The sequence below is a fragment of the Notamacropus eugenii genome, chromosome 1 (assembly GCF_028372415.1).
Source record: "Notamacropus eugenii isolate mMacEug1 chromosome 1, mMacEug1.pri_v2, whole genome shotgun sequence".
Classification (NCBI taxonomy): domain Eukaryota; kingdom Metazoa; phylum Chordata; class Mammalia; order Diprotodontia; family Macropodidae; genus Notamacropus; species Notamacropus eugenii.
Window position 1 is genome coordinate 288,769,962 of NC_092872.1, and position 27,047 is coordinate 288,797,008.

Sequence of the window (27,047 nt, forward strand, 5' to 3'; positions counted from 1 at the left end):
AGGCAAAACAGTCCAAACACCTTTCCCAATTGCTGGATGGCTCAATGGATGGCTTCTACGATAGTTCACCGATGTGACAATTCTATTTCATTCATTTTGGCGTGATGTATTCTAATCTCTTCTACTTCTCAGGTTTTCTATTTTATTTAACCAGTAATAAACTCATTTTTATGATTACTACTTCACACTATAGCCTGAGATCTGTTACTGATAGTCCTCCCTTCCTATCCATGTTTTTAAAATATTCCTTGAAAATTATTTTTTTTATGCCTCCAGATGTATTTGGTTGTTATTTGTTTTCTACTTTTATAATTTAATCTTTTGGCAATTTCATTGGTTTGATCCCAGACAAGTAAATATATTTAAGGATTCATTTGCCTTTTTTAGAAGCCTTAATTTCCTTCCAAACAATTGCCTAGATGCCACCTTCTTATACAAAGTTTTATACTAATATTCCCAGTCACTAGAACCTCAATTCTTCTTGAAATCACTTCATACATATTTTGTCTTTATTAGTCATTGTACATGTTACATCTTTCTAGAAGGGTACAAACCTCTTAATAAATGTTGCTTCAGTTTTTTTCTTTGTATCCCAAAAGGTCAGTCCAATACTTTCCAAATAACAAGTCCAAGTTTTCAAGTGGAATTGGATTATCTGAGAGCTGTTTTGTACATTTAACTTTTTCATATATAGCTGTGGCCAAAAGATTCATGATGTTTTACCTGGAGGCCAGCTGAGTAATAATAAGCTAGCTGATATCACATATCTTGTTAATTAATTTTTCTCTAGGTATTTCATATATATTAATGAATATTATTATCTTTATTGAACTAGTTGAAAACAACTTCCAGTGCTCATCTAGATGGAGTCTCACATAGAAGATTGTTCTCTTACCTATAATTAAACAATTCCAGCTTTATTGTGTCTGCTGTAGTCTGCATGACTCTGAGAAAACCTTCAAGAATCCAGAGCACCTGAACAAGTTGTGGTATATTACTGTGATGTAAGATTACTGTGCTATAAGATATGATGAACTCAATGGTTTTAGAAAAACAAATATGGAAAGACTTACATGAAATAAGAAAGAGTAAAATAAGGAGACCCAAGAGAACATTGGACCCAGTAACAGTATTATTTTTTCAAGAATGACTTTGAACAAATAATTTATTTCGACTATCATAAATACCCAAATTAACTATATAGGATATATGAAGAAAAACCCCATAGTATCCACAGAAAGAACTAATATGTGTGTGTGTGTGTGTGTGTGTGTGTGTATAATATGTATATATACATTTGTGTCTAACTAGTCATTTCTATCATGCATGGAGGGAGGGAAAAAATAAACCTATATGATCATTTTGTCACAAATGTTTCAAAATGTTTCAAAGGAAAGCCAATTCGTGTGTAGTAGATTTGCAATTTCATGTACAATTGTCTTTCTATTGTACTATGTTATGACAATATTTGTTTTATTCCATAAATTAAAAATAAAAGTTAATAATAAAAATAAACTCAAAATTTCTTCTAATCTACATGGAAGAATCACAGGAGAATCTTAGCAGGTGTCACATCTGCACTTTGACTACAACGTGTGTGCCTTCATTTGAACTGTGGTTTGTTTCTTCAATTTATCTATAAGAATGCACATGCTATCCTAGGCTGCTATGCAGCCAATCTTTATACAATTGTATTAGAGCCTTCACAGTGTAAAATTAAGATCCCAGCACATCATCTTTGCCCACAATGCCACTTCCACTGTCATTAGCTCTATTGTATTTGCTTGAACAGTCCTGAATGTTGTAGCACCAATGGCACTTTTCTGCTTATATATTTTTAACTCTCTTTTATGTTGAGCAGCATAAGAACATTACCATTTTACTCCCCAATAAAAAGCAAATGAGATGGAACTGATCATACTAACAGCCCTAGCGATGGTCACAGAGGCTTGCCATTCTTCTAGCTGAATGCCGCTATGTGTGCATTCATACACAGGGACATGGAGCTATGGTTTCAGTAAATCTAATGTAAGCAGAGTTTAAGAACATTAAGCAGCACCTTTATGAGGCAAATGTATTCTATAATAACTTTAGCTTTTTTTTCTCTTAAGGCTACAATTTACCCCGTTAATAATATGAGACAAACACATTCTCTGCACCTTATCTAAACAATGAAGTCTAACAGTATTATGAGGCAACCATTTAACAACTGAGCCTGATTTCATTATTAAAAGATCACAGAGAGTTAGAGCTGAATGAGCCTTAGAAATATGGGCAAACATTTCATTTTTACAGATAAGGAAGCTGCTCCCCCAAAAAAGGAAATTACTCTGCAACAAGTTATACACTTAGCTAAAAAGCAATGCCAGAGCTTGGGTTGGAAATCTAGGTCCTCCAAATGTAAAGCTTAATGCTTTTACTATCCCAGAACATATGTTCCTTGACTCAGAATCAGATTTATTCAACCAATAATTCAGTGAAGACATGATGAGCAACCCTAGGCACGTGTTGTGTACAGACTATGTCACCAAAGATCTTGGCACCCCCAATTTGAACTCCCTGGATGCCTAGAAGCCCTTCTACTATCTGCATAGCATCACAGTATACTCAGAATACTGGACTAAACCAAGGCCTAGAACTCTAAACTGTATTTTACAGTTTTCATTCTAATTTGTGAAAAAATATGCCAATGAAATTGACATCCATTTATGAAGAAATTCTAAAACATATTACAGATGTGTGTATAAGTGGCTACCACATCCCAGGAACTGTTCTAATCACTGGAGATACACCAAAAGGCAAAAACTATCCCTTCCCTCAGAGATCTCTCATTTTAATGCGAGAGATAACTTATAAATAACTATGGATATTCATAATTAATAAAAATAAATAAAAAAACATGAAATTGAAATGAAGATAAATGAAAAAGCTGGGAAATAACCTCAGAAGTGAGTGCACTGATAACCTAGAAGTGGTGATCAAAAGAGATGCTAGGGTTTGGCTTCATCTACAACAGGTCATAGATACCAGGTAAAGTCCATCTCCTTTTTTGACAAGGTTAGTAGACTGATAAAGATGAAAGATTCTTCAGGTATCATTTTCCTAAATTTCAACAAAATATTTGCTGAATATTTTCATGATGCCCTAGTGGTCAAGGTAGAGAGATGTGTGCTAAATGAGAATACAATTATGTACATCTGGAATTGTTTGATACTTTGCCCATGTAAGGTTCATTAATATGCCAATGACAAGGACAAGGGAGGTTTTAATTGACTGCTCTAGTTCATTATCCACAAAGGCAAATATTGCTATCAGTCACTTGAGTGGAGGCACATTTGATATTTTTATAATCTCAGGAAGAAACATATTTTTTTTACACATTTAGTATTTTTATATTCTCAGGAAGAAAAGTAACTGGAGGAAAATGGGTGAGGAGGCATGTAATTGATGGCAATGGGGGAAAACAATTTTGTTTAAATGGTGGGAAGGGATACTATTGATGATAACACTTCAAAAAGAATAAAAATAAGAAAATGAGTTAACAGCGAAAGACATTTTTATCTCTTCTAGAGGGAAGATGTATTTTATAAAGGGAAATAGAAACCTTGCAATGTGTATCATCCACAGTAATTTGGGCCTAATTAAGATAACTCCTCTTGCTTCAGGAAGAGAACCAGAAAACCTGGGAAATCCAGAAGAATGGGAGGAGCAAACTTAAGAATAAGATTCATTATAATTGGGGGAAAATGATCATGGACAGGGCAATGGGTAATATCAAACTACACAATCAGAGAAAGACAATTCCTATCAAAGGACAATACTCTATCTTTTCTGCCCCTGAAACAATAGAAATGGGACAATGGGGCAGAAAAGAAGTAGATCTACCAAGTAATGACAATGAAACTCTTTAGAAACAGGAACTCCAAGCATTTGTTTGAAAACTTTTAATTCCATGCAGAATCTAGAGACTAAAGAAGAAGAAATAAGGGTTATGAATGAAAGAAAAAAAGTCTAGAGTAGATGAAGGAAAGAGAAATTATGGCAAGAACTAAAGAAAGACATACATTTTAGAAAAAGGCAAAGCAATTAAACAGCAGCAGTAATAATCAAATAAATTGGAAGGGAAGAGAAGAATGGGGATTTCGCTTGAATAATTAACTGAAAGGGAAAAGGAGGGGAAAATTGGATAAATACATTAAAGCAAGAAAGAAAAACAAATGAACTAATTAACCAAGCAAATCCTCTCAAATGAAGAAAAGGGATAACCTGGAGTGGAGGGGAGTCAGAAGAGAGAGAAAGGAAATACTGAATAAGGATTAGATAAGGCAGATTTAGCAAAAATAACTGAAGAGATAAAGTGCTATCATTATAGAGAGAAAATAAAGTCTGAATAAAAAAAGAAATAGGCCAATTGAGGAAATCATAAAGCCAGCACTTTACGTGGGAATGGTTGAAACAATGATAATAATTAACAAAAAGATTATCACTGGATAAAAATCCTAACCCCACAATCTATTGCTTATAAGAAACACACCTAAAAAACCCAAAACCCAAATAGATAAAAATGAGGGGCCAGAATAAAATTTGCTACCTATTTGGTAAGTCTGAAAAATAATTTCAGTCATGCTACCAGACAAAGGAAAAAGAAAAAAAAAACTGCAATATGAAAAAGTGATAAATAGGGAAAGTGCATTATGTTCAAAGGAACTATAGAAAACAGACCAATATAAATATTAAACTTAAAGGTTTTATCATCTAAATTCTTAAAAGAAAGTTTAACTTATTTAAAAAGCTATAGAAGAGAACACATTAGTGGCAAGAAGTATCAATATCCCTTTCTCATTTTTTGGACATATCTAAGAGAAAGAAAAAGGAAATGAAAATGGCAAAGATGAACAAACTGTGGAGAAACTAGAACAGATATAGCTAATAGCTAGTTAAGTAGCTAGCTATATTATTCATGTGCATGTTATTCTAAATGGACTGAAAAAATATGTGTGTGTGTGTGTGTGTGTGTGTACACACATACACACACACACACATATTTCTGAGGAACACAGAGAAGCTTTAGTTAAATATAGCCTTGTATTAGGGCAAAATATATTGCAAACAAGTATAAAAGAGAAGAAATCATAAATACATCTTTTACAGATAATCATTCAATAAAATTGTAATCACTTCAGGTTGCACAAAGGACATAGGCCCAAATGGACACTTTACAGTGAATACCTAAATAATTCGTGGATTAAATAACAGGTCATGGAAGCCATTAAAAATTTTATGAAAGAAAATAATACTGAAACAACATATCAAAATTTATAGAATGAAGTTAAGTAGTCCTCAGGGAACATTATGTGCCTTTAAATATGTATTAATAAAACAGAAAAAGAAGAAAATTAATAAATGGAATTTGCATTTTTTAAATTAGGAGCTAGCTCTGTATACATATATACATATATATATAATAAAATAAACACGAAAGAGAAGACATAAAAATTAGAGAACAAATAAGTAAGCTAAAAAACAGGAACAAAAAAATACACAGCATGACTGAGTGAAGATTTCAAAAAGAATTTGAATGCATGTTGCATCAATGAATGCAATAAGATGTGATTTATTAGGGAAAATGTAAAGCAGATTTTTAAAGTAAACTTCATGATTCTTAGATGGAAAAGAATGTCCAGTCCCTCCTGGTCCAGTGGTTGGTGTGAAAAGAAAGAAAGAAAGAAAGAAAGAAAGAAAGAAAGAAAGAAAGAAAGAAAGAAAGAAAGAAAGAAAGAAAGAAAGAAAGAAAGAAAGAAAGAAAGAAAGGAAGGAAGGAAGGAAGGAAGGAAGGAAGGAAGGAAGGAAGGAAGGAAGGAAGGAAGGAAGGAAGGAAGGAAGGAAGGAAGAAAGAAAGAAAGAAAGAAAGAAAGAAAGAAAGAAAGAAAGAAAGAAAGAAAGAAAGAAAGAAAGAAAGAAAGAAAGAAAGAAAGAAAAGAAGGAAGAAAGAAAGAAAATAAGAGCAACAAAATGTAAGAATTTCAAACTCATTGTGAGTCAACAGTGGGGTGTGGTGCCCAAGAACGTCTTCACATTTATGAAAACAGACAGAGTGTAGCAGAATAAGGAGGTGATCACTACTGAGGACACTGACTTCATCAGACCTCCACAAGAATATATTCTCGGTGCTTTGTGCGTCTTTTCTGAGGGAACAACAAAGAATTCCAAAGTTCAGCAGATCTGGAGGAGGGCAGATAGGATGGTGAGGGACCACGTGGGGCTCTCTCAAAGTAACTGGGGATATTTAGCTGAAGGAGAGAAGCCTTGGACAAGAGGGGGTGACGGCTCTTTACCGTGATTTGAAAGGAGAACATGAACATGGATAGAAAGACAGTGCTTTGACTTTCAACTGTCATTGAAAAACAGGAGATAATTTTTATTTTCAGAGCAATATATGTTGATATTTTGGAGTGGAATATTATGGAGCAAAGATATGCATGTGGTAGTAGAAAAAAAACATGACATTGGTAGGAAGGGGCAGTAGGAGAAAGTCCTGTATCTGCCACTAAGTAGCACTGGACCCTTTACCACTTCACTACCCTCTTCAGTGCTCAATTTCTTATCTAGAAATTGTACAGACTTAGACTATGTGATCTCTGAGATCCATTTCAGTTTTAAAATTACATGAATCTATGACCTGGATTCAAGTCATGTCTCTGATACTTGCAAGCCATGTGACATCATCTGAGAAAATCAGTCATGTTCTAGTTTTCCTTATATGTTAAACAATAGGACAACCTGTGCTCATGCTACAGAGTTGTTAGGAAAATCTTGGGAAATATGGCATGGGAAAGGACTTCTTGAGTTATGATTCCCCCGTGAATATTAAAATTATATCGTTTTTAAATGATTATCTCCTCTTATTAAAGCTCCAGCCCCATGTCTTTGTCTCATAGATCATCTGGAACTTGTTTGTTTTATATTGTTTCAAAATGAACACCTCGTCTTTGATAGTTGCGTTGGACAGCCCATTTCTGCTAGCCAGTTTCTTAATGACAAGGGTAAGCACTTCATCTAGACCTTACTTTCCTAAAACCATCTGATGGTTCTCCTACTCAGTCTGTCATTGGTTATTCTGATACATCACAACATGAGGTAGATTTGCAGTAACCCTGCTGTCAATTAACCTGCAGAGGCCTACCCATCAGCGATGTGCAAGGTAATTAATGCTCATTTAGCAGCTACATTTCAAGTTGCTAGATTTATGAAGCATGGAACAACCTGTCACCAGAAAGTTCCTCCAATCTATGCAACACCTTTGGAAAAGGTCACAAGAAGGTGTAATATTGGCTATACTCACTAATGTGCCTGACTATGACAGAAGCAGTAGGTTCAGCTGCAAAATGTCAATAGATGGGGTCTTTGTGACATTTGGAAGACAAAAGATTCTACAGAGTATGAAAACCTATTGTCCTGCTTATCTGCATTGATAGCAATAAGTTGCTACTTAGTAAAGAAAATGTAGGGCAGATCATTGATACCAGTCAAACCTTCTGGTTCTGTCTAAAGTTTCTGTACTGCTAGAGAATGACTTCGACCTAAGAACTGGTCTGACATATCAAAGGGGTCCTGTTACCCTTGTGAATATTCTGGCTTGAAGATTCTGGTAATTATCACCCAGGGATGCTCCAGGATGAAGATATTGGGGGTGACTGTGGATGTCATGAGAGTGTACTAATGAGAGGGCCTCACTGAGCTAATTCTGGACTGAACAAGGCATATTAATTAGTCCCACATTTTGCCACTCCTCTAGTTCTTGACAAAGATGTTAGCTTAGAGAGGCTCTGTTACTCAGTGCCTCATTTTTTTGAGGGGGGGTTAGTGGTTTTGTGTGTGGCATTTGTATTTTGAATGCAATGAATATCAGACAAAGCTTTAAAAATCTGAACAATTATCTAAAGCTAGCTTGACTCCTTGGTTAGGAACCCCATCCATCTTTTGCACAGAACCTGGATGATTTTCTGGCATTTTAGTTGTTGATAATTATTTTATTATAATTTGTCCCTTGAGAGTTGGTTGAAATTTTAATATATATTATGACAATTTTGATTACAGTGGAGGAGGAAATGAAGAAAGAGAAAACTTCCACCCCACATGGCTAGATTACTATTGTTAAAAAACTCATTTTACCATCAGCAGCCTTTGCTAATGAGACAGGCTGACAGACACAGGCAAGGCTGAATTTTGGCATCAAAACGCAGTTTTCATATGCCATGTTACTTGGCTCTTACTTTACAGATAGGAGAAAGCCTTAGTCACTTCCCAGCTGTTCTGTGGCAGGATAAAATGTTAAATTTAAATCATTAAATAATTCTGAAAGCAAAGGAACAGGTGGCAAATGGTATATATGGCAGATGGTGCCTTTTTAATATTTGTATTTGATAGTAATTCACACTATGAGGGTGCAGAATGGCTCACACCGATTTTACCTTTTTCACTCAAATGCTCATGGAATTGTGGGAGAAGAAATAAAAATGAAGTTGTTATTTTTTGAAGCTTCACCTCATCTGCTTTATTGAGAATAGAAAAGCATTAAATAACTTAGTTTCATCCTTAGCTGAATTAATTTTGCTTTCCCCTTCATTCCAACATGGTTTCTGAAAAGTATAAGCAATCCCAAATATTGACTGGTAAAGTTTTTACTACAAACCATTTTATCTTCATTAAAAAAATATTTCTTTTAATAGAGATTCCATTTCTCCTACTATATTTTCTCTTCCAATACCCCTTTTCTCCTCAGGTGGAAGTGTAAGCATGATGCCTGTTATTTACTGTTTGAGTTACCTTACCCTACATTTACATTCAGACCTACAATTTGGATAGCTTCCCTAATATCAGTTTGAGATGTATGAAATAATTAATTTAGAGTTGTTTAATAAAAGGGGGAAAGAAGCATGATCATACACTTTTCATATCATTTTTCTTGTTCTTTCCGAAGTTTCCAGAGGCTCTAATCTTAAGGGAAGTGTGGCTGCAGATACCTTGAGAAAATATACTTTAGGGTAGGCATTTTTGTGTGTACCTGCATTACACACATACAAAAGTAAACTCATATATGAATTTGAACACGTGCTGTTCCTCCCTAAAGTGACAGGAAGGTGGCTCAGGATTCCTGAAGCTGATATTCACAGAATGTCAAATAGAGGTGCAAACTTGAGCTTCCTGTGCAGAATCCAAGCGACAACCTAAAAAGAGTTTCACAAAAGCACAGCGATTGACTGGTTGTTGGGAGATAAATGGCATAGTAACCGATGCCATCTGAAGATATGAGTTCGTGACCAGTGTAGGTGGAGGGAACGAGCACACTGAGGACATTTCAGAATCTTGCAATGCTGCCTTCCAGAAGGACATGTAAATGTACACATAAGCCCACCCACCCACCCAGAGAAAATTAGTGGAGTATGGGCTTGTAGTCAAAAAGCCCTGCCTCTGACATATGCAGTAGAGGTGCCAGGAGGTGTCACAGCACATAGAGAACTCACCTTGGAGTCAGGAAGACCCAAGTTTGAATTCTGCCTCAGACATTTACTAGTTGGGATAAGATAGTTAACATCTCTTGGTCTCACTTTCTTGCTCTGCAAAATGAAAGTTGAAAGAGAACTCATCTCATAGGGTGCTTGTGAAGATCAAATTGGCAACCTACATGAAATTCTTTGAAGATCCTGAAGCAGTGCATCAATACGGTTACTCTTATCAGGGTTATTATTACTATTTCATTTTCTTTCTGACAATTTTGTTGTTGAGCTGTGTGATGAGCTGTGAGTCACATCAACTTTCTGAGCTTCCATTGTCTTACCCGCCGAAATGGAGATTCAGACACAACACTCACTATGCGGTCCTGGCCCCAACTGTCTCAGAAAAAAATGGAAATCACACTTTCAGGGCCTACATCACTGGATCACTATGAGCACTGGAAGAATGAATGTATCAAAATATTTATTTGGTAAAAATAATCAGTGTCACTTATTATTATAGACAATATATAAATATATATGCATATACATATATATGAAAACATAGTGTGTAGGCATTGACTGTGATGTCCACATGACATGTTTTCAAATTTAATGTTTACTCATTGAATAGTTATTTGATGGTGCCAATTTAGAAACCAAAACCATTTTAAAGTTATAGGACCAAGAGAAAAATAGCTGGATAATTTAAGGTCATCTAATGTGGAGCAAAATTATCCTGTGGAATCAGTTAAGCTTGGAAGCCATGTGGTTTGCTTACTTTGTTGTTTGGTTGCTTTGCTGTTTTGTTCAGCTTTTTGTGATCCCATTTGGAATTTTCTTGGCAAAGATACTGGAGTTGTTTGCCACTTCCTTGTCCAACTCATTTTACAGATGAGGGAACTCAGGTAAGTAAGGTTAAGTGACTTCTCTCGGGTAGCAGAGAGCTAGCAAGATTCCAAGGCCAATTTGAACTCAAGAAGATGAGTCTTCTTAGCTGCAGGCCCAGCACCCTATCTACTGAGCCACCTACCTGCCAAAGGTACTATTCTATTCCTTGAAGACCTTATAGATAAGTGAACATTCCTTAAAATCTCTCCCAGGAATCCCTGACTTCCTCCCAATACTACACTTCCGTGACAAATGAAGGGTCTAGTTCAATAAATCTGGTGAACACCCCTGATATCAAAGCCAGAAAAGTATTGGCTTCAATCTCAGTCTCTGATACATTATACCTATGTGACTTTAGGTAGGTTCCTTAACCTCTTAGTTCCCTGGACAAATATCTAAGAACCTCAGTTTTGAGAAGGTGCTGACCTGTACTGTGATAGGGAGTTTCTTCACTCATCAGTTCCTTATACCAAGGCTCCAATCAAAATAACTATCCCTAAGTTTAGAATGAAAATCTTCAGGGCACAGTGGAAATAAGGATGACCTGGGAGTACAGAAGAGTAGGGTCCATGTCCTGTCCCTAAAACATTGTGTTTGTGTGGCCCTGGCTAAGGTCTTTGATCTCTCAAAGTCCAGAGCAACAGTCTGGGACTCTAATGATCCATCCACTGATGCACAATTCCTCCTAAGCTATGAAATCATAACTGCAGACCAAACTAAACCCTGTCCCAATGCCTACAGCAAAGGGAGACTGTTCAGCCCAAAAGAGGATCATCTCATTCCTGGAAAAAATGATTTCTTCCCCTCTCTTCTTTCTCTCTCCCTTTCAAAATGCCTTTCTCTCAGGTATTTTAAGTGAAGCAACTCCTTCAATGACTTATTTGTCTCTTTAATGAGATTTTTTGACTGAAAGCAGCTCGATCCTTGCTAGTCTGGCATTTCCAACTAATATACTGCTATAGAAATATTAACTTTTGTTAATAGAGGTGCATGTTTCTGCCATCACACCCATGTAAGCATTGGTTGAAGCCTATATATACCTTGCTTTCAAGTTTAATGCTCATATCATTATAAATATGGTTTATCTTTCAGTGACCAAAATCCTTTAGAGGAATCATAAACCTAAGAACATGTGGATATAAGGATTTCTTCTCTCTGACTCTTTCTCTCTCTGTCTTCTCTTTTTGTTTCCCCTTTCTACTCTCTCTCTGCCTCTCTCTGTCTCACTGACTGTCTCTCTGTCTCTGTCTCTTTTTCTGTCTCTTTCTGTAGAGAGACTTAAACTAGAGGGAAGAGAGATTGTCGATAGTTTCCTTTGGGAACCAGATGAACTTTCCAAAAGAAGGACCAATAAGACCAATTTGTCCTCAGTTCTTTGGTACATATCAGACACGAGTTATGGCATTGAGTGGGTCAAAAGGATCATTCACAGCTTTTCCCACTTTCACAATTTATTGTCTCCTCTTCCCCTGGAAGTCTCAAAGATACTCTCTATGGTGGAGAATCCTTTCCAAATTGAATTAACCTTATTAATACAAATGATTGCAACAGTAAAGTCAGGAGATGCTGTTTTAATATTGCCCTTTATGTTTTGTTGACAGTACTTCCTGACAGTTATCGCTAAGATGGATAACATTGGTGCTCATCTTTCTAACTGAATGCACATTATGGTAAATTGGATTATGGAAACCTTATAAAATTCAAACATGGGAAGTTGCCTAATCATTATGTGACTTTATAAATCATAAAAGAGACACAAGAAATGAAATTTCCCCATCCTTATTAATAGGGTACATAGTTTTGGCTCATTCAAAGACTTGTTTCCTTGAGAAATCAGATGTCATCTTTAAAAATCGTAGATGGATAGGTGGTTTTAACCAGAAGCCTGACGTGGTCGTAAATGATGCTCCCCTCAAGGGATTATCTGTGTAGTTTATTATAGTTCTTGTTTCTTAAGACCATCCATTTCCCTGGAGAAATAATACCACCAGGCTATACTTGACTGCCCAAGGCTAGGTTCTCAAGTTAATCAACTGACCAATAAATCTTGGCGATAGAAAAATATCAAAGGAGCAGAAAATAACTAGAATTGCAAATGATTTCATTTTCTCCACTCCCACTGCAAAGTATTAACAAATCAAATTAAAAACTGTTAATGTAATACAAGTTACATCTTGCAAGAAGAGAATGACACAGAGAGAGAAACAGAGAGAGAGACAGAGAGAGAGAATCAAGATTTCGCTCATAAAGCTATACTGGCACCATGCAATATAATCTTATTTTCAAAAACCCCTTGTTTTAGTCAGATTTCCTCCTCTTGATTCATCTCTTCATTGACTATTTCTATTTTTTCACATATTTCTTTTGGTATTGTTTTCCAAAATTTAAAGAAAGAATGAAATGGAAATATCTATAGTTACCTATTTATTAAGATAGATAGAAAGAAAGAAAAAGATAGATAGATAGATAGATAGATAGATAGATAGATAGATAGATAGATAGATAGATAGACAGACAGACAGGTAGGTAGATAGGATAACATCTACATGAGAAAAAATGGTTCTTGGGCATAAAAAGAAAGAATCAGAATTTTGTTATGTTTTGATTTTTCCCCAAAACCACTCTTTGAAGAAGATATAGGATCTTGAAGATGGCAGCTAGTAGAGCACACCATGATCTAATTAGTCTCTTTCCCTTTCTTTTGCACATTGATGCCTAGAACCCTTCCATCTGCTATCCTCTTCCCTTTGACTGCAGTTCCTAGCACAACATTTAGGAAAAGAATAAGCTTTTGGGTCAACTTTGCTCACACTGAGCTGAGTTCTTCTGTCCACTGCCACATGGATCACACATGCACATACTAGTGATTTACAAACAGTGGGGGAGATAAGCAACCATATGTCTGAGAATGACTTTAACTGGCAAATGCTCATGGAGTGTGGAAAGGTTGGCTTTTCCATATTACTTCCAAACTCTCTTTTCTGAATTTTTTTACTTTGAGCTTAGATTTTCCTGCAGATATTGGCCCCAATTTCCCATCATTTCCCCCTATTATTACTGAAAACCTCTGTCACTATGCCCTCCTCAGGCATTACTATGAGATTCATTCAATCATATAGTCTTAACTAGTATAGGCCATCTCTGCTTTCTACAAAACCTAACATGAAAGTAGTGCTTCAGAGAAGAGAATCCTTACTACACGGAGAAGGGGGAAGCAGCAGGGAAAGCTCATACAACAACAATAAGCTTTAGATCAATGCCACATCAGATCTGGCACTTACCTGAGAAGGGGGATGTCAGCAGAGGGATTTGGATGGGTGCCAGTGTCAACAAATGGCATGGCTGCACAGTGGAAGCGGAAGGTCCCCGAAGGCCCTCAGGCTCCACAGAGACCATGGCTGTTGATGTGATGGCAATTGTTGGGTGACTGCCAACTTGTTTAAGGCCATTTGGACATCCCACTGCAGAGAATGGACAGACAGAAAAGGATTAGTTTCAATTGGTGATGGAAAGAAACAAGAACAACAACAGCAACAATGTCTCTAAGAATGTAAAGAAGGTGACCCGCAAGCTGGAGGAGTTACCTAGACCATACCTGATGTTACACATGTGTTTAGAGACTTTGACCAGGGAGAAAATTTAAAGACCATCCAGGACAAAAGCCAGGTCTTACAGATGAGGAAATATTTGGCAATGGTCAAAAAAGCAAATACAGACAGGAACTGGATTTTAATCCTGCTTTTCTGACCATCAGGTGGGTGTTCTAGTCAGTGTACTATGCTTTCTGTGCAGGAACATTATTTACTCAGTCAGTGAAAACTGGCTGATATGAAGCAGAATATAAAGAATTGTAAAATAGCATTTGTTACCTCAATACCCACTCATAAATTGGGAACAAAGAAAAGTCAACTAGTCACATGATTTTAATGACAACCAAAACAATGATCAAACATTTCTATAACAAGGATTTTTGTAGCATGTCCTTGTGAATGACATCCCTATCCTTCCCCAAACCCAGATATAGGACACACAAGTATTATTACCCCCAGGAAAAGCTATTTCTCAAGCCTTCAATAGCAAGGAAGTATCAAAGTTAGTATTCAGACACAGGTGTCCTGATTCTAAGGCCTGTACTCTGGCCTTTAAGAAAGACTTCAGAGAGTAAATGCCAAGAATACTACAAGAAACCCAAGGATGAAGAGATCGGGGTAACCGAGGGTACAGGAAAAGCATCCAGGAAGTGCAAAATTGAGCAAAGCCCAGAAAGCTGAGGATAATGATGGAAATGAAACTCAATGGAAAGAATTTTACAATGAGGGGAGGAAGCAAGGTGATAGAGTAGGAGCAGGGACTTGCTTGGACTCTCCCCCCAAACCCCTCAAAAAACCTGCTAAAATTGTTCTAAACAAATTCCAGAGCAGAAGAAGTCAGAAAATGACAGACTGAAACAAAGTTTCAGCCCAAGACAACCTGAAAGGTTGACAGGAAGGGTCTATCCTATGGGAGCAGAACACAGTTCGGCAACCAGCATGGAAACAGATGGAACAGGCCTTAGGGTCAGAAATGTGGACAGCTTCAGAAGTCACTGGGAAAAGTATCTCATCTGACTGAGGGGAGAGACTGGTCCTGCCCCAGCCTCAGCTCCAGTCTCAGGGTGGCAGCAGCCACTGCCAAAACAGCAGCAGCTTCTGGTGCCCTCCACTTAACAAATAGCTCAAAAGTCACATAATTGGGAAAATGAACAAACAAGGGATAAAAACAGACTATGGATTCACATTTTCTTGGTGAAAAGGTATTTTCATATCTCCTTGGGGACAAGGAAGATCAAAATACACAACCAGAAGAAGATAACAAAGTCAAAGTTCCTGCATCCAAATATCCAATAAAAATATGAACCAAGCTCAGACTATAGAAGAGCTCAAAATGGATTTTGCAGATCAAGTAAAAGAAGTAGAGGAAAAATTGGAAAGAGAAATGAGAGTGATTCAAGAAAATCCTGAGAAACGAATAAGCTTGCTAAAGGAGAACCTGCAAAAAATGGTGAAGAAAATAACAAATTGAAAAGTAGACCAACACAAATGGCAAAAGAGGTACAAGAAGCCAATGAGGAGAAGAATGGCTCAAAACGCAGAAAGTGCCAAATGCAAAAAGAGCTCCAAAAGTTCAAAGAAGAAAATAATTCCTCCAAATAAGAATGGAGTAAACATAAGCTATTGACTTTATAAGAAATCAAATAAATAAAAAAGAAAGAAAAAAAGAAAATTAAAAAAATAGAAGACAATGTGAAGTTTCTCACTGGAAGAACAACTGACCTGAAAAATAGATCCTGGAGAGATAATTAAAAAATTATTGTTCTACCTGATAACCATGATAAATAAAAGAGTCTAGACACAATTTTCCAAAAAAATTATCAAGGAAAGCTGCCTTGATATTCTGGAACCAGAGGGTAAAATGGAAATGGAAAGAATCCACTGATAACCTCCTGAAAGAAATCCCCCCCAAAAAACTCCTAAGAATATTATAGCCAAATTCCAGACTTCCCAGATAAAGGAGAAAATATTACAAGCAGTCAGAAAAACAATTCAAGTACCCTGGAAATGCAATTAGGATGATAGAAGATATTGCAGCTTCTACATTAAAGGATCAGAGGGCTTGGAATATGGTATTCCATAAGAATGGTTGCAATTGAAACCAATGGAATCAAAAATCATGGTTCAAAGGAAACTGGATTAAAATCAAGAATCACCTACCCAACAAAAATGAGTATAATACTTCAGGTAAAAAAATGGAACTTCAATGAAACAGAGGACTTAGAAGCATGCTTGTTGGAAAGACCAGAGATGAATAGACAATTTGACTTTCAAATACTAAAATTATGAAAAGATGATAATGAAAGAGAAACCACAAGGTACTTCATAAAGTTGAACTGTTTGCATTCCTACATGTAAAGATGATATGGGGGGGGGGGGGTGGAGCCAAGAAAGCAGAGTAGAAAGATGCCTATAGTCTAATGCTTTCCCCACAGCCCAAAAGATACCTGTACAAATGACTATCAACAAATTCTAAAGCAACAGAAGTCACAGAACAACAGAGTGAAAGAGGTTTCCAGCCAAACGTAATCTGGAAGGCCAAAAGGAAAGGGCTACCTCACAGAACACTGAGCAGAGTAGGGCCCAGCCCTGGCTGTGCAGCACTGGGAGGAACAGGACATGAACAGACTTTCAGGGCAGAATCCCCAGGAAAGAGAGTCCCTGATCCCTCAACCCACAAGTGACAAAGAAAGCTCCAAAGGTCAGTGAAGGACAGCTTTCCCAGCTGGGAGAGAAGGGAATGGGGTTCCCCCAGCACTCACCCCAGATAGCGGCACAGGCAGAAGCAGCAGCAGAAGTTGCAACAGGTAGTGGGCAGCTACACAGAAGCAACCTGGGTCCATTGTCCAGGCAGCTCAGCTTAAAACCTCTGGTGGTATTGAGCAGCTGATCTGAATCTCACCCCTCAGTGGCAGTCCCTTCCCTACCCAAAGCCCTTGGGGGAGTTGAGCAGCAGATCTGAATCTCAGCCTTGAGCATGGTACTGCGGAGAAGAGGGACACTAGAACCCTCCTCTTGACAAAGAATTCAGAAGTTAAGTAACTGGCTGGGAAAATGTCCAAAAAAGGGAAAAAATAAGACCATAGAAGTTTACTTTCTTGGCAACCAGGTGTCTCCTTCCATCTTTTCAGATGAGGAAACACAAGGCATAATGTCAGAAGAAGTCAAGGCTTCTGCCTCCAGTACGCCCAAAATGAATATGAAATGGGGTCAGGCCATAGAAGAGCATGAAAAGTGAGTCAGGAGCTTGCTAAAGGAGAACCAAAAAATGCTGAGGAAGATAATACCTTTAAAAAGAGGCTAACTTCATTGGAAAAAGAGGTCCAAAAAACCAATGAAGAGAAGAAGGCTTTATAAAGTAGAATTGGACAAATGGAAAAGAAGTTTCAAAATCTCACTGAAGACAATAGTTCTTTAAAAGAGAGAATTGAGTTCAGGGAAGCTAATGACTATAAGAAAAGCCAAGAAGTTAGAAAACAAAACCAAAAGGTTGAAAAAAATAGAGGATAATGTGAAACATCTCATTGGAAAAACAACTGACCTGGAAAATAGATCTAGGAGAGACAATTTAAAAATTATGGGACTACCTGAAAGCCATGATCAAAAAAAGAACCTAGACATTACCTTCCATGAAATTGTTAAGGAAAACTGCCCTGAGATTCTATAACCAGAATGCAAAACAAATATTGAAAGAATCCACCTGTCACCTACTGAAAGAGACCCAAAAAGAGAAACACCTAGGAATATTGTGACCAAATTTCAGAGTTCCCAGGTCAAGGAGAAAATATTGCAAGCAGCCAGAAAGAAACAATTGGAGTATTTTGGAAATATAATCAGGATAACACAGGATCTTGCAGCTTCTACATTAAGAGATAGAAGGGCTTGGAATAGGATATTCCAGAAGTCAAAGGAACTGGGATTAAAACCAAGAATCACCTATCCAGCAAAACTGAGCATAATACTTCAAGGGAATAAATAGTCATTCGATGATACAGAGGACTTTCAAGCATTCATGATGAAAAGACCAGAACTGAATAGAAAATTTGACTTTCTAACACAAGAATCAAGAGAAGCATGAAAAGGTAAACAGGAAAACGCAATCATAAAAGACTTTCTAAAGCGGAACTGTTTATTTTCCTTCATGGAAAGATAATATTTGTAACTTCTGAGACTTTTCTCAGTATTTGAGTAGGTGGAGGGATTATACACACACACACACATACACACACACACACACATGCACACGCACACACACGGAGAGTACAGGTTGAGGTCAATCAGAAGACATGACTTCCATAAAAAAATAAAAATTAAGGGATGAGGGAGGAAAATATTGGGAGGAGAAAGGGAGAAATGGAATGGGGCAGGCTATCACTCATAAAAGACATAAGAAAAATCTTGTTCAATGGAGGAGAAAAGGGAGAAAGTGACAAGTGAAAAATGAAACTTACTCTCTTCACATATGGCTTAAGGAGGGAATAGCATGCTTACTAAATTTCGCATGAAAATGTATCTTACACTACAGGAAAGTAAAGGAGGAGGGAACAAGAGGGGTGAGGAGGATGATACAAGGGATGACAAATGGAAGAAGGGAGTAACTAGAAGTGAACACTTTTGGGAAGGGACAAGGTCAAATGAGAGAATTTAAAAAGGCGGGGGGGGGGGGGATGGCGTAGGATAGAGGACAATATAGTTAGTATTACACAACTTGATTACTACGGAGGTATTTTGCAAAATGACACATATATAGCCTGTATTGAATTGTTTGCCTTCTCAGTGGGGATGGGGAGGGAGGGAGGGAGAGGGAGAGAAGTTGGAATTCAAAGTATTAGAAGGGAATGTTGAGAATTATTATTGCATGTAACTGGGAAATAAGAAACACAGATAACGGGGTATGGAAATTTATCTTGCCCTACAAGAAAAGAGAGAAAATGGGGATAAGAGAAAGGTGGGATGTGACAAAAAGGACAGTACACTGAGGGAACGGGTAATCAGAACGCAAGGTATTAGGGGCTGGGGGAGGGGAGAATTGGGGAGAAAAATAGGAACTCAAAATTTTGTGGAAATGAATGTCCAAATGTAAAAATAAATAAATAAATACAATTTTAAAAAAAGATGATATTTGTAACTCATGATATCTTTCTCAATACTAGGATAGTTGGAGGGAATGCATATATATACATACATACATATATATGTATGTATGTATATATACACATATATTAACATACACAAACATACGTATATGCATATATACACATATAAATGCACCCCTACACGTATACATGCATGCATATGCATATACAAACATATATATATGCAAAGTTCACAAAAATGATATGACTCACAGCTCGTCACACAGCAGTAGAAGGGACATCAGATTGGGAGAAGGGGTAATCAGAAGCAAACGCTTTTTAGAGGGACAGTTCAAAGGAGAAAATAGATTAAATGGAGGATGGGACAGGATAGAGGAAAATATAGTTAGTCTTTTACAACATGACTATTATGGAAGTGTATTGCATGATTTCACATGTATAACCTATATCAAATTGCTTGCTTTCTCAAAGAGGGTGAGTAGGAAGGAGGGAAGGGAGAGAATGTGGAACTCAACACTTTAAAATTGGATGTTAAAATTTGTCTTTACATTAAACTAGGAAATAAGATATATAGGCAATGGGGTACAGAAATGTATTTGCCCTACAGGAAAATCGAAGGACAGGTGATAAGACACAGGTGGGGGGAGTGATAGAAGGGAGGGCAGAATGGAAGACAGTGTGATCAGAATACATATTGTCCTGAGATGGGGGGAGGGGTAGATGGCGTGAAAATTTTGTGGAAGTGAAAGTTGAAAATTGAAAATAAATAAATCTAATTAGAAATAAAAAATGAATTTTACAGTGAAAAGAAGATGTGAAGGTTATTGAATCTAATCCCTTTCTCACATTAAGTGGCAAGAAGCTATGTACTCACTCCTTTGTCATATGAAAACTATCAATCAACCAACCAGTCAGATGTAGGAAGTGTGGACAAAGCCTTGACGCTTTTATTGAAACATTCAATTAACATCCTTCAGTTGGGTTAAAAAAATCATTTTTTCCATAAATCCTTAAAAGGTATTGGATAACATGGGGTGATCTCATATGGGAAGTATATTCAACTGAACACAGATAATAAGTACCTGACTACTCACATGTAAGACATATGTGGGAAAAATAACTATATAAGATCTCTCTCTTCGTAGATTCAAATTGATAAGAATCAATACATTCATACGTAAACAATGTGTGGTAAGGATTGGAAAGACAGGAGAGAAGTACCAAGTGACAGGGATCTAATTTCTCCATGTCGAACAGTTTATGAGGATCATTAGATGCTAGGGCCTTTCACCTGTGAAGAAGACGAAGAGGAGAATGAAGAGGAGAAAAAGTGTTTTATACATATATATGTATATATATATATATATATACATACATACATATGTATGTATATACATATACATATACACACATACATACATATGTATGTATATACATATACATATACACACACACATACACACACATATATATGTGTGTGTGTGTGCATATATATATATATATATATATATATATATATATATAATTTATTTATTTTTCTGTTCTCAACATTCACTTCCACAAGAATAGGAATTCAAAATTTTCTCCCACCCCCACCACAGGAGAACGTGGACCCCATCTACCCCTTCTTCCAGTCTGTTCTCCATTCTATCAACTCCCCTATTCTATCCCCCTCCTCTCTATTTTCCTGTAGGGCAAAATATATTTCTATACCCCATTTCCTTACATCTTATTTCCCAGTTGCCTGCTAAAACAATTTTTAGTATTCATTATTAAAGATTTGAGCTCTATATTCTGTCCCTTCTCCATTGTAAAAGTTTATCTTGCCTCTTTTATGTGAAATGAGTTTCTAAATTCTACCTCTCCTTTTCTCTTACTCCCAGTACATTCCATTCCTCAGTAAATTTTGTTTTGTAGGTATTCTTCCCTCATATTCAGCTTACCCTGTGCCCTCTGTATATGGATAGATAGATAAACAGATAAATGGATAGATATACATATATATATATATACACATATACACCCATGCAAATGTACATACCTACACATATATAATATACACACCCATACCTTCACACACATATGTACACACACATACATACACATATATAAACATACATAAATATATATGTGCATGCAGGCACATATATACATGCACATGTGTGTATACACATATACATACATATACATATATGAACATATATACATATATGGATACACACATATTCCCTCTAACTACACTAATATGGAAAAAGATCTCATGGAATCACAAATATCATTTTGCCATGTAGGAATCTAAACAATTCAACTGTAATGAGTTCTTTATGTTTCTCTTTCCTGTTTATCTCTTCATAGTTCTCTTGCTTCTTGTATTTGAAAGTCAAATTTTCTATTCAGCTCTTTTGTTTCCAAAAAGAATGCTTGGAAGTCCTGTATTTCATTGAAATTCCATTTTTTCCTGAAGTATTATACTCAGTTTTGCGAGATAGGTGATTCTTGGTTTTAATCTTAGCTTCTTTTAACTCTGCTATATCATATTCCAAGCCTTTCAACCCCTTAGTGTACAAGCTGCTAAATCCTGCATTATACTGATTGTATTTCCACAATACTTGATTTGTTTCTTTCTGGCTGCTTTTATTATTTTCTCCTTGACCTGAGAAATCTGGAATTTAGATACAATATTCCAAGGTGTTTTAATTTTGGGGTCTCTCTCAGGAGGTGATCAGTGGATTCTTTCCATTTCTATTTTGTCCTCTGATTTCAGAATATCAGGACAGTTTTCCTTAATAATTTCTTGAAAAATCATGTCTAGGTTTTTTTTGTTTATGATGGTTTTCAGGCAGACCAAAAATTTTTAAATTATCTCTCCTGGATCCGTTTTTCAAGTCACTTGTTTTTTCAATGAGGTATTTCACATTGTCTTCTATTTTTGTTTTCATTCTTGCAGCTCTGTTTTATAATTTCATGGTTTCTCATAAAGTTATTAGCTTCCATCTGCTCCATTCTAATTTAAAAAAGAAAATTATTTTCTTCAGTGTGCTTTTGGACCTCCTTTTCCATTTGTCCAATTATGCCAATAATTGCTTTTTGGACCTCTTTTGCATTTTGGTTAGTCTATTTTTAACCGTGTTGTTTTCTTCAGAATTTATTAGGGTTTCCTTTAGCAAACTGTTGACTTGTTTTTCAAGATTTTCTTACCTCACTCTCAATTCTCTTCTAATTTTTTCCTCCCCCTTTCTTACTCGATTTTCACAGTCCTTTCTGGGGTTCTTCCATAGCCTGAGATCATTGTATATTTTTTGGAGAGTTTGGATAAAGGAGCGTTGATCTTGTTGTCTTCCTCTGATTGTATGTTTTGCTCTCAACAAGAAAGTAACTTTCCATGGTCTTATTTTTCCTTTTTTGAGGCATTTCCCAATCAATTACTTGACTTTTGAGTCCTTTGTAAAGTGGACGTTATGCTACACTAGGCTTCAGAGGTTTTGTGCAGCTGTTCTCTGAGATATCTCTAGGGACCTGTAACTTTTCAGTTCCTCCAAAGTGACATAGTCAAGGGAGAGGTGTTCCCTCCATTCTTGGCCTACGCTCTGATCTGTGAGCAACTAAAACTACTTTTTTCTTCCTTGGCACTGCAAATAGAATTCCTTCTCCACGGTCCACACCAGCTCTGCCATGCTAGTACTCCTCCTGAGCCCAGGACTGCCATTCGGGAAGGAGATCCAGATTATCCACTCAGTTCTCCTGCTGTCTGTAGGGTGAGTACTCTAGAAATGTATGCTGCTACAGTGGCTGCGGCAGCCCTGGTCTGCGGCTGGTGTCTGACCAAGCTCCCCTCTTACCCAGGCTTTCTCACTGACTTTTGAAGCTGGTTTTGCCACGTGTGGGTTGAGAAATCTAGAAACTGCTGCAACTTCCCATGATTCTGTGCCCTGAAGTCTGTTTCATCTTATCAGTGCTGGGCTGGGCCATGTGGGGCTATGCTCCACTCTAAGTCTGAGTCTGGTATGACAAGTCTTTCCTATCAGCCTTCCAGGCTGTTTTGGGATGGAAAATTTTCTTTTTCACTCTGTCATTTTGTGGCTTCTGCTGCTCTATAATTTGTTCAATGGCATTTTTTACAAGTATTTTAAAGGTTTTTGGGGGAGAGCTAGATCAGGTTCATGCTTCTACTCCATGATCTTGGTTCTGCCCTCAAAATGCCATTTTAAGTAAAATTACATCTGTAAAGTACTTATATGAGTGAATACGTGGATGAAAAGTAATTTATTATGTGACTGTTGTATTCTGGGCCCCATGTTGAACATCAGGGACAGAAATATAAGCAAAAAATCAAACAAAAACAAAACCCACAGTTCTCTCCTACAAGTACATTAATATTTAAAAAACATGTGTTTGTGTGTGTGTGTGTGTAATTTATCTAATTAAGTAATACAAATATTTTAACATTCAATTTTTACAATTTGAGTTCCAAATAATCTGTCTCTCCCACATCTCTACCACTTATTGAGAAAACAAGCAATATGGTACATACTATACATGTGAAGTCATGCAAAACATGTTTCTCTATTAGCTGTACTGAATAAAAAACACAGAAAGAAAGAAAGAAAGGAAGAAAGAAAGAAAGAAAGAAAGAAAGAAAGAAAGAAAGAAAGAAAGAAAGAAAGAAAGAAAGAAAGAAAGAAAGAAAGAAAGAAAGAAGGAAGGAAGGAAGGAAGGAAGGAAGGAAGGAAGGAAGGAAGGAAGGAAGGAAGGAAGGAAGGAAGGAAGGAAGGAAGGAAGGAAGGAAGGAAGGAAGGAAGGAAGGAAGGAAAGGAGGAAAGAAGGAAAGAAAAAAGAAAGAAAAGAATGAAACAGAAAAGCTAAGGTAAAAATTTGTTTCAATATGCACTCAGTTTCTCAGTTCTCTATAGATAGGGCTAGCACTTTTCATCATGGAAACTTTGGAATTATCTTGGGTTATTGTACTGATCAGGGAAGATGTCATTCAGAGTTGACCATCCTTAAAATATTACTGTTACTGTGTAAAATGTTCTCCTGGTCCTGCTCATTTCACTTTAAATCAATTCATGTAAGTTTTCTCATGGAAACTTCTCAATTGGATGGCAAAAGAATATATTAATTTCTCAATATCACATGGCACTTTTAAAAAATAGTTCATATTAGCACATAGAGATATTGTAGACAAATATAAAAAGACAGACCTAGTCAATATATCCTTTAGAAATGATAATGCCATAATAATAGCAATTGGCTCAGGAACCCCCAAAAAGACAAATACCCAAATAGATATTAAACAAAGAAATACTAAGCAATGAATAAATCGAAAAACAAATCATATTCAATTACTAATTATGTGAAAAAATATAATGACAAAAAAAGATACCAACATTTCTGGAATGAAGATCTATTCATATTCCTTCATTTAATACACACTTGACTTCAACTAATACAATGTTTGGGTTCAAGTAGAATGTGCAGTTGATGCAATTAGCTGTCCCTGTGTGGTTTGTAAGGCCTATCTCTTTGGAGCGACCTGCAGTTTCTGAATGGAGGCATGTGTTATAATTGGGGCTTAATGCCATTAAGAAAATGTCAGAGTTTCAGTGCCAAGATGGCGGAGGGAGGAAGGAGCCTTCTGAAACTCTCCCAGATTTCCCTCTAAACAATTACACAGCTGCCTCAGAACTGACCTAGGATCAGGGAAGCAGCTGACCAGCCCTGTCGGAAAGTCTGTCTCTCTGGGGTAGGAGAGGAGTGTGGTCCTAGAGTAGTGGCATTAGGGACCCAACCTAGAGCAACAAGATTCCTCCTCCAAGTCAGCGACCAGAAAGCCTCTGTTATCATATCAACTCAGTGGTAAATCCCTACTCCTCACCCTCAGAGTAGGCCAACAGGGAGGCTCCTCCCACCCCAGCAAACACAAGGAAATCCTGCCTTCCAGTGAAAGCAAGAAGCTAAACCAGTAAACTAGTGAAAGCCAGTAATAGGAACCTGCTCCCCAATATAAAAAGCTTGTGACAGCGCTGAACCATAGCCCAATTCTGCATAAAACCACCAAGTCACTCATTCATACACACACACACACACACACACACACACACACACACACACACACTCACACACGCACACTCAAATCAGAAAAAAATTAGCAGAAAAAAATGACCTAAAAAAACTCATCATAGGAAGTCACTGAGGTGATAAGGAGGATCAATTAGAAGAGGACAATAGTATCAAAATGACTACATGTGAAGCCTCAAAAAATGTAATTTGGACACAGGCCCAAAATTAATTCCTGGAAGAGCTTTTTTAAAAAACAAATTAAAGTAACCGAAGAAAAATGAGAAAAGAAATGAGAGTGATGCAAGAGAATCATGAAGAGTAAATAGCGTGTGAAAAGATATACAAAAAATTATAGAAGAAAATAAGCCCCTAAAAATAAAATTGGCCAAATCGAAAAAGAGGTGCAGAAGCTCACTGAAGAAAATAATTCGTTGAAATGTGAATTGGGCAAGTGGATGCTAATACAGCTCTGAAAGTCAACATACAATAAAACCTTTTTTAAAGTTAAAAATAGAAGAATAAAGTGAAATTTCTCATTGAAAAAAAGCTCCTAGAAAATAGATCCAGGAGAGATAATACAAGAATTTTTGGTCTACCTGAAAACCATGATTTAAAAAAAATAAACCTACTCAATTTATTAGAACCAGAAAGCAAAATGGAAATTGAAATAATACACGGATCACCATCTGAAAGAGATCCCCAAATGAAAATTCCCAGGAAGATCATAGCAAAATTCAAGATCTCACAGATAAAAGGAAAAGAACTTCAAACAGTCAAAAATAAACAATTCAAATATTGTGGAGCTACAACCAGGATTACCCAAAATTTAGCTCCTTGCACCTTCAAGAACCAGAAGTTTGGAATCTATTGGAAGACAGAAGTATGATTATAACCATGCATCAGAAAAATTGGATATAATCTTTCAGAGGGAAAATAGATATTTAATGAAATAAAAGACTTTCTAGCACTGTTGCTTAAAAGATCAGAACTGAATAGAATATTTTACATCCAATTACAAGACTCAAGGGAAAGATAAAAAGGTGAAAAATCAACAGGAAAGAGAAAGCATAAGCAATCCAAAAAGACTACACTGTTTACATTTCTGTTTGGCAAGAAAATATTTGTAACTCTTAAGGAGTGTATTACCATAAGAACAATTAGCAGTATATGTACATATAATGGCCAGCAAAGTAAGGTCTTTTGCTGTTTTAGTTTTAGTATAATCAAATGACTCTGAATAATGTGATTACAGAATATCTTCCCCATCCATTAATGGGCCTGGGAAGATTTGTAGGAAGGCCCATATCATTTGTTAATGAGGCACTGGTTCTCAAGGGTGGTGATGCCCTCTGCCTCTAAAAAGTGTGTACTCTTAGATGAGATTTTATTTTGGGGCTTAGGTTTTGGAAGAAGATTTGTGTGCCAGATGAGACTCTGAGAAGCTGCTAAGCAGCCTCCCGGCTTTGATAACCCAGAGGTTGGTGTTTCCCTCTCTGATAACTATGGTCAGAGAGTTGGAACTGTTTATTGATTTATGATATATGTATTGTTTATGTCAGACAGTTTAGAAGCTCAGTCTGTTGATTTTGATTTCTTTGTATTTTCTCTGAAATCCAGGGTGCTGACTTCTTCCTCTGAACTAAGTGAATAATACATGTGCTTGAATAAAGTGATTGTTAACCCTTCAAAAGTTGCTTTCCTTTTAGAAACGTAGATCTAAGAACTAGTAACAGCAAGTCCCCATGTGCATGTTGGAGTGCCTGCTTTTGCAGTAGGCAGAGGGTGTGGATATAAGGTGACTTTAATAGGATGATAGCCCCCTGAAAAAATAAAGGAAGGGGAAACAAAATTGGGCTTGAAGAAGGATGGAGAAAATGGAATGGGATAAATTAATCCACATAAAAGAGGAATAAAAG

The 27,047-nt window shown here is 36.7% G+C and overlaps 1 protein-coding gene across 1 annotated transcript in view; it reads right to left on the reverse strand.

The window, feature by feature from the left end:
• TCERG1L (transcription elongation regulator 1 like) overlaps positions 1-27,047 on the reverse strand; it is a 361,362-nt gene that overhangs the window by 281,524 nt on the left and 52,791 nt on the right. Inside the window, exon 4 of the mRNA XM_072629100.1 lies at positions 13,667-13,846. Within this exon, the coding sequence (XP_072485201.1) occupies positions 13,667-13,846 (180 nt within the window). The remainder of the gene's footprint in view (positions 1-13,666; positions 13,847-27,047) is intronic.